General features: G+C 41.3%; 4 protein-coding genes across 7 annotated transcripts in view; 3 read left to right on the top strand and 1 right to left on the bottom strand.

The window, feature by feature from the left end:
* The first annotated feature begins 2,197 nt into the window (after positions 1-2,197).
* On the top strand, positions 2,198-4,929 carry fkbp11 (FKBP prolyl isomerase 11). The gene is made up of 6 exons (XM_079579466.1): positions 2,198-2,545; positions 2,638-2,700; positions 4,035-4,122; positions 4,257-4,290; positions 4,389-4,459; positions 4,699-4,929. Exons 1-6 carry the CDS (start codon positions 2,435-2,437, stop codon positions 4,902-4,904), a joined length of 573 nt encoding a protein of 190 aa, XP_079435592.1. The 5' UTR covers positions 2,198-2,434; the 3' UTR covers positions 4,905-4,929.
* Positions 4,930-6,215: 1,286 nt separating this feature from the next.
* Positions 6,216-15,138, top strand: part of LOC306979681 (small ribosomal subunit protein eS26) — a 25,621-nt gene continuing 16,698 nt past the window's right edge. The window contains exons 1-4 of one of the 2 annotated variants that reach the window (XM_079578764.1): positions 6,216-6,268; positions 6,884-7,061; positions 7,459-7,589; positions 7,664-7,692. In XM_079578764.1, the coding sequence (XP_079434890.1) occupies positions 6,266-6,268; positions 6,884-7,061; positions 7,459-7,589; positions 7,664-7,692 (341 nt within the window). In that variant the 5' untranslated portion in view covers positions 6,216-6,265. Of the gene's footprint in view, positions 6,269-6,883; positions 7,062-7,458; positions 7,590-7,663; positions 7,748-15,138 lie in introns of those variants that run through there. The other variant, XM_079578763.1, reaches the window with a different exon arrangement.
* On the bottom strand, positions 9,865-13,676 carry LOC306979424 (zinc finger protein Eos-like). Of its 3 annotated transcripts, none has more exons than XM_079578373.1 (8): positions 13,535-13,676; positions 12,827-12,879; positions 12,638-12,742; positions 12,253-12,507; positions 11,997-12,176; positions 11,764-11,913; positions 11,554-11,685; positions 9,865-10,820 (listed from the first exon to the last, which is right to left on the bottom strand). In XM_079578373.1, the coding sequence occupies exons 2-8, from the start codon at positions 12,864-12,866 to the stop codon at positions 10,054-10,056; spliced, it is 1,629 nt and encodes a 542-aa protein (XP_079434499.1). In that variant the 5' UTR covers positions 12,867-12,879; positions 13,535-13,676; the 3' UTR covers positions 9,865-10,053. The 3 variants fall into 3 exon arrangements, with proteins under 3 accessions (XP_079434499.1, XP_079434501.1, XP_079434500.1); XM_079578375.1 differs by having other exon boundaries at positions 11,997-12,164; XM_079578374.1 differs by lacking the exon at positions 13,535-13,676 and adding an exon at positions 13,066-13,331.
* The window catches only part of rhebl1 (Ras homolog, mTORC1 binding like 1), a 5,271-nt gene continuing 4,216 nt past the window's right edge, over positions 14,084-15,138 (top strand). Inside the window, exons 1-3 of the mRNA XM_079579148.1 lie at positions 14,084-14,457; positions 14,850-14,921; positions 14,997-15,064. Coding sequence (XP_079435274.1) covers positions 14,406-14,457; positions 14,850-14,921; positions 14,997-15,064 — 192 coding nt within the window. The 5' untranslated portion in view covers positions 14,084-14,405. The remainder of the gene's footprint in view (positions 14,458-14,849; positions 14,922-14,996; positions 15,065-15,138) is intronic.

The following is a 15,138-nucleotide window of genomic DNA, read 5'->3' as shown; positions in this document are numbered from 1 at the left end:
AGATGTGAATGAGTTGATCCGACATAGGCACAACATGTAGTACCCTGACCAGCATCAGAAGCCCGAACTGTTTGGAGCAGGTGAGTCATTTTATTCAAGATGAGATGAGAGGAGAATAAAATGATATATGATATATATATATATATATATATATATATATATATATATATATATATATATATATATATACCCGAGAGGTGCTATTAATCACCTGCTCCAAATAGCTGTATCCAGTGTGTCGATAGAGCTTGACTTCTTCCTGGGCTCTGGAGGTCAAAGGTTGGATGTTTCGGCAAGGCAGGCGAGGACGCATCAAAATAGTGCTCAAGAGTGATTTATTTAGAAAAAAAATAATAATGTGGAAAAATGCCTAGGACTTACAGAAATAGGCCACCGTTATTCCATACTGAAACATGTTCTTACCTGAGCTTACACAAGTTGATGTGTCCCTGTCTGGTCTTTGTGCGTGCGCTCAGTCACACAAAATCACCAAACATGTTGTTAGCATTTGGCCTCTCCTCCTCTCCTCTATGGAGCCTCACGAGGTGAAGTTAGAAACGATCAAGTTCTTCCACGTTTTCCCTATTTAAACACGGTTAAGTGCGCGTTTACATGATCCAAGTGTAGTTACACAAAATTAAACATGTCGATTTTCTAAGCGGATACAAAGGAACACTTTGACGTAAAGTTTGTAAAGTCAAAGTGCTCCTAAGGTGTTATTACTTACAATGTAGTGCCCCTTCATATCCGCTTAGAAAATCGACATGTTTAACTTTGTGTGACTGATCGAGTAAACGCTCAGGTAACCATATCTAAATCTACATTCACGCATCAACTCATCTAAGCTAAGGTAAGAACATATCTCAGTATGCAAAAACGGTGGCCTGTTCTTTTAACTAAAACAAACACAGGAGACAAACAAAAAATAACTGATGCAGCCTCACAGCAAACTGCCCTCTCTCAAACAAATTTACACAAGAAGTACTAGGAGCTCCATCTCACACACCTGGAAAGCACCACTAGCCTTCAGGGAAGGGAGGAGAGTGACTTGGTCACAAAACAACCAAAACATAATACATAATACATAATACATAATACATAATACATAATACATAACATAATAACATAATAACAACATAATACCCAATATATAAATGTATATATATATAAAAAAATAAAATAAAAAAAAACTCTTCCTCACCCTCCGCGGGCGGTCTCTCTTTTTCCTCCTGCTCGGGTCCTCTGCGCAGTATCTTTGCTGTTCCTAGAACTGCACTTTTCTGGACCGAGATGTCTGATGTATTTCCTGGGATCTGCTGGAGCCACTCCTCCAGTTTGGGGGTCACTGCCCCGAGTGCCCCAACGACATATATATATATATATATATATATAAATATTCTGAATTAAACTGAATGAGAGGTTTTGAAATAGGAAGACCATAGTGCACTTTTCCTTTGCCGAGAAAATCCATCCCACCTCACAGGTGTGGCATATCACCAGGCAGATTACACTACATCAACATTGCACAAGGGGGGATGTTTTCAGCTTGGAATTGTAGGCTACAGATCATTGCGACATCGGGCCGCTCATTGCGTGCTGCAACATTAGGGTGAATATGGGTAAAGTGGGACACTTTTTGAAAATTCAGTTTCCGCCTTATTTTTGTTTGGAATTAAATGCATGTGGATTCCTCCAGTAATAATGACTGAGATATGAGCCAAAAAACAAAGGCTTAAATATATGCATTTTGTCAGTTACTGCAGTTACCACAGTTACCGTCAGTTGACCTCCACCTCAGTTTTAAACTACAGGCTCTTTAGAATGTTGTGATGTCACGTGAACGCAGCCTATTCCTGAGGAGATCATTTTGATATGATTTAGTACATTTTGCAATGGTAAAAATTTGAGCAAAATGAAGGTGTACATGGTTGGAGGTATTGGCATATAGACTGTACTACATCAATACAGTTCAGTCTCTGGGGTATAGCCTACATGTTTGGAGATTTACAGCAATGGTGTAATACTACACTAACCTGCCAAGCCTAATATTATTCTGTGTATATGTGGCATCATACAAAAGCAGCCCTTTGGATTGACAGCAGTTCTAAAATGACTGGATGTGTTCTGCTGGCCTCCACCTGACTCTGGGGCTGTAGCAGAGCGGAAATAGCGCCATCTAGCGCTTAGTTTGTGCTGCTTCCGCTTCCGACGTCGATGGGATGCTGCTGGCGGATTGCGGAATGTTTGAGGCGGGCTCAGCGGGGACCCAGGTGTTGGGACAACGTCCACGGGCAGCTACCCCTTATCTCACGGGTTGAACACATCAGCATTAGCTGGAGCACAGCCATTTGGTTCAGACGCTCGGTCCCAGAGGCTGGAGCTCGAGGCTGTCGCTGCAGCTAAGCGGAAGATTCTGTGTCTGACAGCGACATTAATGAAGTTCACCATGAAGTCCAGCGGTTTACTGCTGCTCTTTGCGGCTCTCACCTGTAGAGTGGCCCTGGCCGAGGACAACGTGGTGGAGGAGCTGCAGGTGGAGACTCTGGTGAGTACGAGACGCTGAGTAACAATGGAACTATCGCTGGAGTAGCTCTTATTGTAACTCACAGCTGCTAATCTGAAACTTTGTGTCCTTAGGTGAAGCCAGAGCCGTGTGATGTGCTCTCTGTGATCGGAGACACGCTTCAAATCCACTACACGGTGAGATCATGTAGTTATTATAATGCAATTACAAAGAGCAGCTGTGACTGCTGCTCGTGATCTCTGTGACGGAGGCAGATGTTGCTTCGTGGCGCTGCGTGAATCACACGGGCGCTGTTGTGCAGTCTGATCTGCAATACAGGGACTTAGTGGTTGTCTGCACTCTGCATACTTGAAGACCGTCTGATTGCGCACGACACGTGTTGTGGTCTATTGTTCATTGTTTTGTTTCATGCAGAAGTTCAGTTGCCTCACCTCATTGGGATAGTCGCCTCTGTTTTAACTGTGGGCGGTGCAACACGTCAGCAGTAAAACTCAAGTGTGCAGTGTGGGGCACCTCAGGCTGCTGTGTGGGGCACCGGCTCAGGCTGCTGTGTGGGGCACCGGCTCAGGCTGCTGTGTGGGGCACCTCAGGCTGCTGTGTGGGGCACGGGCTCAGGCTGCTGTGTGGGGCACGGGCTCAGGCTGCTGTGTGGGGCACCGGCTCAGGCTGCTGTGTGGGGCACGGGCTCAGGCTGCTGTGTGGGGCACCGGCTCAGGCTGCTGTGTGGGGCACGGGCTCAGGCTGCTGTGTGGGGCACCGGCTCAGGCTGCAGTGTGGGGCACCGGCTCAGGCTGCTGTGTGGGGCACGGGCTCAGGCTGCTGTGTGGGGCACCGGCTCAGGCTGCTGTGTGGGGCACCGGCTCAGGCTGCAGTGTGGGGCACCGGCTCAGGCTGCTGTGTGGGGCACCGGCTCAGGCTGCTGTGTGGGGCACCGGCTCAGGCTGCAGTGTGGGGCACCGGCTCAGGCTGCAGTGTGGGGCACGGGCTCAGGCTGCTGTGTGGGGCACCGGCTCAGGCTGCTGTGTGGGGCACCTCAGGCTGCTGTGTGGGGCACCGGCTCAGGCTGCTGTGTGGGGCACCGGCTCAGGCTGCAGTGTGGGGCACCGGCTCAGGCTGCTGTGTGGGGCACCGGCTCAGGCTGCTGTGTGGGGCACCGGCGTTAGTCGTTCATTGTGTTGCACAAGTTTCATCTAATTATCTTTATCACAAAATGATAATGCATCACAAGATTGCCCCACTATTAAGCCCGCACCCACTCACCTACTTTCTCTGTTCATCCTCACATGGAGCTTTCCTTGATGACAACCCATGTGTGTCCCTTAGTTGCCCTGCTCTTTATTCCCAACCATATGTTTCTTCACAACCGCAATATTGTTCAATAAACACTGTTAAAACTATTTCTACACCCTATTTAAACATCATTTTCTTTGTTCAAGCACATGTTCCGTCACTTTGAGTGTTGTATTTTGTATTTGATTGTATTTTTATTTCATTTGCTTGTATTTTTCAGGGTAAATTGTTGGATGGAAAGGTGATTGACACGTCTCTGTCTCGGGACCCTCTCGTCGTGGAGCTTGGAAAGAGGACAGTAATCATAGGTAAATTATCAAGAGGGCATTTGAGGTTAAAGTCAAACAAGGCCCGTGAGATTGATTTGGTCACACAGAGGAGACAGCGTCAGTGCATTGTGAAAGAGAAAACGGATTTAATTTCTTTGTGTTTCACTTATCAGGTCTGGAGCAGAGCTTGTTCGGCGTCTGTGCAGGGTGAGTCCGAAAATACAAATCAAACAGCCACAGTTAGATTTACTTTTGTTAAATGCTTTCTCTGTTGCTGAATGCTCGCCGTTTTTTTCCTCAATTAGGCAAAAGATTAAAGCCACGATACCAGCTCATCTTGCATATGGCAAAAAGGGTTACCCACCCACAATACCAGGTAATAACACACGCGAAAAGTCTAGCAATGCCACACCATAAGCCAGAACAAATCAAAATATAATATATTATATTTTATGTTAGATTGTTTGGCTACATATTCAAGACATGTGTTTAAAATGTGCTCCGTGAATCCAGTCTTTATTTTATAATGAATAAATCACCAATCCAATGGCTATACGTCTAAACTATACTAAAATACAGCAGCTCAAGTGAATGCTTTCGCTCTTTGTTGTGTAGGTGATGCAGCACTGGAGTTTGAGGTGGAGGTGATCTCTGTTTCCCAGCAGACGCCGTGGCAGAAGATGGTCAACAACGTGTTCCCCATCGTGTGTTTGGCTTTGGTTCCCACGCTGCTCGGTTTGGTGGGACTCTATCTGTACAAACAGGCAGCACAGAAACAATGCAAGAAAAAGGCAAAGGACAAGAAGAGCAAAAAGAAATAATACCCCAAATGCTGTTTAAATAAAAGTTTTTCTAATGTATTTTATCTGTGTGTGATTTCTGGAAATGCATTGTGTTCTTTGAAAAGGTTTCAAACTGTCTTCTTAAGTCAAAACTATTGAAAATTGTTCTTTTAGTAATCTACAAAATCTTAAATCAGCCATTTTGGATCATTGCAAGAGGGAGAAAATCATGTAGGCTACTGGTACATTTGTGCCAAAAGCAACAAGTTTCACCGCTGGATCAGAGAAGCCATCGAGATCAGGAAATGTGCATCAACATCTATGAACTGGGACGATGGAACATACGCCTGATCCCACACCCAGTGTTGGGGAGTAACTAAATACATGTATTTAGAATTCTCATTTAAGTAACTGTATTCTGGTAAAGTTACACTTTCATTTGAGAGTATTTAGAATACAGTTACTTTCCAAATATCAAGGGAATACATTACAGTACTTAATCATTACATTATAGCTCCATTTAGCTCCATTTTATTGCACAGCATTATTAAGAAAGAACTTTTAATGTTAACCTGCTTTTCTTTCTAAAATAAAATAAATGTTTAAAAACGCCTTATGCCATAGTTCACATAATGCTGTATCTGCTGCTCCATTTGCCAAGAGAGTTTTTGAGTTCCTACTTCAAAGTGAGTTCATAACAGGTGTTCCATCAATCGTAGTCTTCAATTTTGTAATTAGCTTATATGATATAATGACAATCCATGTGTAAGTATTCTAAAAGTAGGCTATTCAAAGTATTCATAATAAAGTACTCAGTATTTAGTATTCTGTAACTAAATACAATTTCAAAGTCTTCTCCCCAACGCGGCCAACACCACCAGGGGGCGCAAGCTCTCCCTACACTTTGACCACCAGGTGACGCTTCTGAGGAAGATCACAGGAAGTGTTCCAAACTGGTTAAGCAGGTAAACAAACCTGTACAATATGTAGCCGAGTCTAAAATATTTCTGAATTACTTCAAAAACACACTCTGCTAACAACACGAAAGGTGCAATGTTAAAGAATAAATTTTATAAACTTATTTTTGGTTCCCACTCTGATTGTTTCTGGCTGTAAAAAAAAATAATTATTAAAAAATAAATACAAATCTAAAGAAACTACTAAAAGTACTCTTGGGTCAAGAGCCCACAGTAGCTTACTTGCATGGTTATGGGCGCTGTATTTTGTGTTGTGTTAAGATTTTGCATTATGGTCAACTCTATTTTGTTTAATGTAACATAAACATTACTGAGATAAATTGGTGAAAGATGAGTTTGTGATGTTTCCAACAAGGCGGAGCTGATACGGGTATTTGTTGCAGTCCAACCTCTTCCGGTCCTCTTTCCAGCTTCCCGTGCAACATGGTGAGTGCGCTCAGAGAGGCGTCAACCACTCAAACGCTCAAATAGCATTTTTATACACATTTACAACACACGGGATTCTATTTCGTTTATATAATCCAGGAAACAAACATTTGTGATGAAATTTCTCCACAAAATAATCCTGGAAAAGTTGTATTTTTGGCCTTGGCCTGATGCTAGCTGTTAGCATGGCTAGCAGCTCGGCTGCATGTGTTCACGAGAGCGAGCGGCCGATAATAGAAAAGACATTTCTCTACAGGATTACATGTATTTCGTATATTAGCGTCCCGCTTCTACAATTACACAGTAACTCAGTATTTGTCCAGTACGTTTGTTGTATTAAGCTATGGCGACAGGTCGACATCTTGGGTTTAGTTACCCCCCGCTAAAGTGGGAGAAAATAATTGGGGGCTATGTCACCTTTGTCAATAAATAAAACATTATTTTAAGCGTAGACCCATATGAATTAGTATTGCATGTTACCTAGTTTTGTAGGCACTCATTTGTTGCAATTATTTGTGAAATTCAAATCCCAATCGGAATATATTGTATCATTTGGGGGGTGGGGGGAAGAGGACAATCTGCATACTACTATGCTCATCTGACTATTACTTCCAGACCAAGAAAAGGAGGAATAACGGTCGTGCCAAGAAGGGCCGTGGGCATGTGCAGCCCATCCGCTGCACCAACTGTGCCCGCTGTGTGCCTAAAGACAAGGCCATCAAGAAGTTTGTGATCAGGAACATTGTGGAGGCAGCTGCAGTGAGAGACATCACTGAGGCCAGTGTCTTCGAGTGTAAGGACTCTTTCCTCAACCCACATGTCACAATATAGCCTATTCACTAGTGTAATGGTCAACCAAGTGCTCAATGGATCCAAACTTTTATTGAAAAACTTAAGGGTTTAAATGTAGCTGGGTCAGTTCATTAGTAATATAGTGTGGGGACAGAAAGCAGTGTACCGAAGCATGTTTCGGGCAAATTCAAGCCTTGAATTGAGACCTCGATATAATCCAAGCTTCTGCTTTGAGTAATTTAACATTCATGGGATTTGGCGCCATACAATTAACTTATCTATTTCAACCCGGTTGGCGATACAAACATTGAGGCTTATGTTAATTGCAATACATTCAAATCAACAAAGTGTTAGTTGGTCCACCATGATCGTGATATGGAATTCCTGTTCATTTTTAGCTTATGGCCTGCCCAAGCTGTATGTGAAGCTGCACTACTGTGTCAGCTGTGCCATCCACAGTAAAGTGGTGAGGAATCGCTCCTGTGAGGCCCGCAAAGACAGGACCCCCCCACCCAGGTTCAGGCCTGCTGTGAGTATCCGTATCAATAAGATTTTATCAGCTTAAACTGTTGGTTGCTTACCTTTTTTCGTTTTTTCTTGCAGGCTGGAGCACCTAGAGCGCCTCCAAAACCGATGTAAAGCTTAATCTGATGTTGGCTTCAATAAAATCTTTTTGAAAATTTGGAATGTCTTTGTATTTTTAACCAAAGTCTGAATTCGATCGTAATTCAAGAATAACTTACGGGTGATTTAAACGAGAACCTTTTTATTTCAAAACCTTTTAAATGTAATGGTAAAATCTGCATCAAATTGTCCAGCGTTTTACCAACATTGTAAGAGCTTGCATTGAGTTAAACTATTAAAAATTGTATGTTTCTAACATTTTTGGATGCTTAAAATGGACACACCTATAAGATGGCCATCGACTGCCATATTGGCAGTAGATTATAAAATGTTAAATGGAAGTTGATAACCCATAAAAATACTCAATGAGATGCATAATTAAATTGTATTTATTGGTAGTTAATCCACAACATTCAATACATTTTTGCAGCAGCTTTTACACTTGTACAAACTGCAGTGTTGGAAAATCTTAAATCCAGTGATTCCTTTGGCTCAAAGGAATGGAACAATTTATCGACTAAAGTACATTAGGCATCTGGCTATGTTTTGGTATGTTATATTTTTGATATATCAACTTGTTTTCACTGCCTGTAGTGCGAGTCTGAATATAGAGTTAATAGCTGGGTTTGACATTTGACATATAATTTCAGATGGACAGCAGGCTGATACAGCTTTGATGAATTACTATTGAAATCCACAACCAAATTATTTGTAATGGCTGTGAAATACACACGTTTACCGCAACAATGTTACGGCTTTAATCCTTAAAACAATCATATGGTTCAATAATGCAGTGTGTTATTGTGAGGACCTCGCTTAATGTTATGCTAACAGAATTTAATGCCAACTGTAAAGGCAGTTAACTGGCAGTCACAAGGCAGATTTGACAGTTGTACAGTTGGATTTTGTGTTTTAATATAATTTATACAAGTTTTTTAAATAATCAAAGGCAGAGGGTCAGAGTCTTAGTTCACTTACTTCATTAGTGTTTTATGGCAATCTATTGGTTTTACTGATCTTTTTATGCAGTCCTGGAATTGTATTATTGATCATTGTTGCATTTCTGGTAAGCACTTTGGTCAAAAGCAGTTGTTTTTAAATGTGCTGTATATAAATAAACATAACTAGGATACAGTCCTTGAATGACTGTTTTTTGGGAAATGGTTAGTGTTGTAGTTGTGTAATCTTCCCAGTAACCAGTAGAGACTCGGGTCACAATTTAAAAGAACAAGTTGCAGCAGTGATATCAACTCAAAACTTAGGGGGGAAAAAGGTCACAAGTACCGTTTAAAGTGGTGAGAGTAATCTGCAGATCAAGTAAGTATTCTTCAAAACAGTTTAATAATCATTGTCATAATTTTCTGGCAGGTTATCAGTGCAACAAAAAGCATCATATTAAACAATATTAATTTGCAAAATCACAGCATTCACACACACATAAAGGCCTTAAATTGTACTTCCAAAATAATCACAAAGCAACATTTAGAAATTCATTGATTAAAAGTGCATTTTCAGAGAACAGTTTAAAAAAAAACACCCTTCCGCCTTTTAAGTTTGGTCTGCACACATGTCATTAAATAAAGCTTTTCATTTCTGGAGCACAGTAAATGATAATATAATTCACAGATTTGAGGGAAAAGTGCTTTGAAGGCAAGGCATTAAGACTTTCAAAGATTTCATTCCAGGGCAAGGAACCCCAGCTTTTTGTTTTTACAATAAAGTGCAGATAGTTGGGGTAATGGACAACAGTCAATAAATGTTACTCATCAGGGTGCAAGACATGGTTTAGGAGCAAGGCACGTGAAGGAAAGAACAAGTAGTAGTGCACTGACTCTTCATCTATGGAAATGCGTTAGATTGAAGCTCTAAGTATATTCCGATTTACATTCAAGCATTAATTATAGGAGCTCTTTAGGCTTGGATACCAGCATACAAAGGCCACACCAATACGTACAAACTTGATAATGCTTATACATGATTGTATTGACTAGCCAGCCAATAAAATCAACTCAATACATTTATTTGATACTGTGCATCAGGAAAGGAAAGGATGATTTCACTTTGAATGTGGCTTGGACAGGGGACAGAATGGGATGTTTACTGATGCCTATAAACAATCTCTAGGGTTTACAGAGAATGTAACACGTTTTAAATATCCCAATAAGTAGCAAGAAAGCACTTCGGCAACATTTTTAGTTTCCCAGTTTAAATGCGCTACGTAAAGTGGACTGTATTGGATTGAAATATGTGCCCAATAAAGTGGTCAGTGCATGTTCAATAAATAGTGCCATTCACTTTTACCTGTGCAAACCAAACTTAGGTAGGTCTCAGCTCCTTATAATCTCTCAAAAAGAAAACCTCCCTCCGCATCAACCGTCTACCATGTGCTCCCCACGAACAATGTGCGAAGAAAACTCATAGCGGTCTCGACTCCGATACCCGCAAATGTTACACTCAAAGGGCTGTCGGAAACCGTGGCAACCCATGTGGATGGTAAACATGACATGATCCAGGAAGAGCACACGGCAGTGGTCACATCGAAAAGATTTGACCGCTCTTCCGTCTCCGTCGACTACACGAAAAGTCTCTCTTGAGGTGGAAGAGGGCGTTGTGGGGGAGCTCGAAGTTGGGACGGGGGTGGTGACTTGTGCAACGTGCCCACCATCTTCTCTGTCCAGCTCTCTGTCTTTGGTGTGGATGAGCTTCGCCGGATTTGCAGCTTGGATGTGATTGTGATGAATGAGATGATGGACGTTGTGGTTCTGAACAGCCGGGGCAGTGCATGGTTCATCCGTCATGCTTTCGGTATCTGTCGAATCCTGGCAGCCGTTGCTAGGTGAAAGTGTGTGGCTTCGAGCGACTGGCAGGTCCTCGTGACCCTCTCCAGCCTCACGGCCCGTTTCGACTGCGGCCCCGAGCCCTGTGCAGTCCAACCGGGGGCCTAAAGCTAAAGGGGGTAAATGGTGTGGTTGGACACTGCCTCCTCCTCCATTACCTGTTACACCTGTGTATTCTCCTCCCACGTCAGTGAAGTGTGGGGCTTCCATGTCAACCGTGTGCATCTCACCTTCTTTGTCCAAACCAGCATTGAGCTCATAATGTGCATCTGTGAAGTTGAGACGAATCTGTTTCGGTCCTGCAAAGAGCAAACAGAACGATGGTATCAGACATGGTTATGCTTCTCCCCAATAGTGGACTGCAGCAAATTAAAGTTTGATGAAGTTGATTACCTATGTGGTTTCTTTCGTTAATTCTATTAACAAATTGAAATTGTTAATTGTAGAGTGTAACTGAGTGTTTATGTACCATTTAAAGTGCATATGACACACAAGAGAAAAAAATCACAAGATATTAATCTATATTAATAAATATAACACAACTATATTTAAGATTTAGTTAAAGATTTTACATTACTGTTCCCTGGTCTTACATTTTTCATGATGTTTATTAAGGATCCTTGGGCACAGGAAGTTACATTAGGTAGAAGTAGAAAGTCAATAGTCCATAACTGTTGCTATTCATTCACATTAGACCACTGAGAAATGAATCAGTCAGGGGTTTATGGAACTATCCTTCTAGTATCCTTCCAACAGTGGTTCTAAAACTTTTTTTATTTGGCTAAAATTCTAAGGAAACATGAAAATGTAAAAAAAATGAATAAACTTAACCTAAAAAAAAAACTCAACTTAATCAACTTGCTACACATAGTGCATATTCTACATTGTAAGCTTTGAGTAACTCGTTAATGTGGTGACATGGCTTTCTTACAAATCAGAAATATGTAAGTCACCTACACACATTAATTGTGCTAAAAACAGCAAAGAGTTACTCATATTACACAAATGTTACTTTAAACAAAACTAGCTCACCGAGAAATTTTTGTGGCATGGATCTTTTGCGCTTGGTGATGCTATTGGCGAGTCGATCTATGAAAGCCATTTTTTCTGATGAGGGCTGCAGGAGAGAATCTGGAATGAATTCCAAATCCTTTACATCCTCTCCTGCATCAAAAGAGCCGTCTTTAGTACGGTGAACTGTATCCTGTCAAAAAACAGACATCTTTTCACATAGACACATACCTTGGTTCAGAGCCTTAGCAGTCTGCTGTGAGTCCATGTTCGTTAAGTAGTTGTGGCAGCGTTCATGATGCTCCTCGAGTGCACTTTGCTGTTTGTAACTACGACCACAGTAACTGCATTTGTATGGCTTTCCTACAGTTGGTGATGACACTAGAACAATTGGAAGACGGATATAAATACTAAGGTCAGAGTAAATAGCTTATCACTACCATCTTTTACATAAATGTTCCTACCGGCATGAGTGCGAAGATGACCGGTGAGTGCGTCTCGTCTCCGGCAGGCATAATTACAAAAAGGGCATTTAAAGGGCTTTTCACCTGAGTGAAGCTTAATGTGACGAAGAAGATTGCCCTTTTGTGTAAACGAGGCGCCACATTGATTACACTGGAAAGGCCTCTCACCTGTAAAACAAGCTAGAACATCAATATATCAGTACAGACCCATTTATTTAAAATGAATCGAGTTTCATATTAGTGGAGCATCACTGACCTGTATGACTGCGCTTGTGCACCATGAGTACATTAGGTCCAATACAGATCATGCCACAAATGTCACACTTGAGTTTTCCATTGGGCAGGCGAGTAGCTCCAGCTGGTACGGTGTCAGTATTGGAGAGTTCTCTGTAGATTCCAACAGCTTCGGGACCTGGTTCTACACCTCCGTCCTCAAGTCGCTCTCCCCTCTCATCCTCAGTACAGCGGCCAGGCTCTTCATCACTGTATATTTCCACCTTTATAGAGTTGGCTACAAAGACAAACCAAGACAATTACATACAAAATTGCCAAATATTATGTCAAATATTTGTAAGTAATTAACGGGCGAGGCAAATTCTCCTTGCAATAGGTCAGTTAAAGAAAGCAAAATAGTGTTTTACATTTACTATGTGGGCGAGTAGGAGAGGCTTCCTTGCTGTCGGGTGTGCTCACAGTAGGACCTCCTAATGCCTCAGAAAAATCTCTTTCAATTAAAGAATCTCCGCCTATTGAGAATACATTGTTGTTAGCAAAACAGCAAAACAAATGTCATCAAGTGCGGAATTCACTTTTGCTTTAAGTTTATCTACCTGATGTAAAAGATTGTCCATTGGGTTCATCAGCTTCCATACTAAGTCGATTACTAAAAAAAATAACACAGGTAAATGAAATTTCAACTGGCACACACACCCTCTTAAGCAGCAGCATTGTCAAGACATGTTACTTTAAAACCATTATGGTCAACGTGGATGAACAGTCTCACAAGTAAAAAGTTTTGACTACGAAGTTAGCAATCCCTTTTTACAGAATTGACAGAAGGGCTACAAACCTGTCACTTCAAGATTTTATGCATGTTTTACTACTTTGGCAACACTGACAATGCCACAAACAGATACTGGTGTTACTAAATTTGCGGATTGGCCTGGGCAGCTAAGACTGGCCTACTGCGTTAATAAACATTTGCTAGCCAAGTTAGCACTAACCAAGTCAACACTTATTTCATGTCAGCTTAGCCAATACCACTTGGAAGTTACAACACATCAAACAATTTTACAAATATTCAATATCTCGTCCTCCAGTGCGCGTGTCTCAATAAAGTGTGAAAGACAAACACAGAAAAAAACATCAGCGATATTTAGGTGGACATCTTGTTGTACGCTAGCACAACAGAACCACAGCCACGGTTGCTATGGCAGCCACCACAATGCTAATAGGCTAATGGCTAACAGTAGCATGCGGGTTTATCTTTACTAAAATGGATTTTGTTCACATTTTACCTGTGACAACCACACATTTACCTCGTATTCAAAAGGATGAGATGGTTACATTAGTCAATTTTCCTGGACCCGCTTTGCCCACTCAGTTTAGGAGATGATTTTCGATCATTTCATCTGTCTGATTCCGACAGCATTTCCCAGTAGTTTCACGTTTACATCAAGGGATTTCCGGTTGTGACAAAATAAAATGCCATTTTATGAGAGCAGTGTAAAAGCCATAGACTGTATATATAAAAGCTAGAAAGCCATCACAAGCACTGAGTTCAGTTGACAATCTATTCAAATGGCTACAAAAACATGTCCATTCTGGAATAATAGATTGTGGAAAAAAATGAGAAAGTTAACCAGATCTGTATGTATACCACCTTTGAAGAGGCATTAAGAGTTAATAGAGTCATCGTTTTTTATAGTCTATGGTTAATAGATAATACGTTTGAGCGATTTGACATGCGTTTATTACTTTCTTTGTCATCTTTAACTTGGACACCTTTAGAGAAATCGTATTTTCTGGCGTCTGACATATTTTTACGACGGTGAAGCTGCTGCTCGCTCAATGACAGTTTCCGTCACTTGGATTTGCGATTCGTAAGCGCGGAGAACACGCTTTTTGTTCTCAACTTTTGGGACATAATCAACAGCATATTTTTGTAAACTGTAGATTGATATAGATGTATAGATAGTAAAGGCGGGCAGATGTGGTTTTCGGGGTGAAGTACAAGGTGTACTTGTAGAGGTTAAACTTAGAAGTTCCACTCGAGGCCCAGCTCCACCAAAAAGTTTGTTGTTGTCACGTGACTCGACACGAATGTGTCGATAAAAGTTAGTCCGTATAACATTAGCTGTTCGGTGTTACATTTTTCTTAACAAATCCTACGAAGATTTTTCATCGACAATGCCTCAACCCAAATACAGAAAGATTGCAGTGATAGGATACAGATCTGTAGGTGAGTAAATCGGGGGGCACGGCTAACGAGGGAGCTAAGAGGCTAATATGCTAACGCTACGGCTTTGTTTTTCTTAGTGAATCCAGGGTCTTTCAACGCACATTTGTTTAGTTGGGATTGAAAAGCACAGCTTGGCCACCACTAGATGATGATTGTTTGTCACGTTTTGTGAAAAGTTTTGCTGCCTAGTGCTCGTAGTATTTTCGAAACAATATGGCCTACTAGAACATGTGGTTCTCCGTAAAGTGTAAACAAAACTGTTTTCTCAAGCAAATCCCCCCCGTCGCTATCGATAGGTTGCGTCAACTCTTTGTCACTACTCTTTGTTGTATAATCTATATTTTATGGCTATGTCCTAATACCATGCCTGTGTTTGTGAATGCCCATATTAGGAAAATCCTCTTTGACAATACAGTTTGTGGAAGGCCAGTTTGTTGACTCCTATGACCCCACTATCGAAAATAGTAAGTGTGATCTGATAATATTCCCCACATTGTTTTGGGTTCAAACTTAATGCAATACTTTCTTACCCTCCTCAGCCTTTAATAAAATGATCAGTGTACTTGGTCAAGACTTTAATCTTCAACTGGTTGATACAGCTGGACAAGTAAGTTCCGTGGCAGATCTCAATCTAAAACATATATTTTATTTATCAGTGATAGTTTTGGGCTTTACATGTGA

Source organism: Gobius niger (genome assembly GCF_951799975.1).
Source record: "Gobius niger genome assembly, chromosome: 20".
Lineage (NCBI taxonomy): Eukaryota > Metazoa > Chordata > Actinopteri > Gobiiformes > Gobiidae > Gobius > Gobius niger.
The sequence above is the reverse complement of the archived record's forward strand: the minus strand, read 5'-3'. Positions and strand labels throughout refer to the sequence as shown.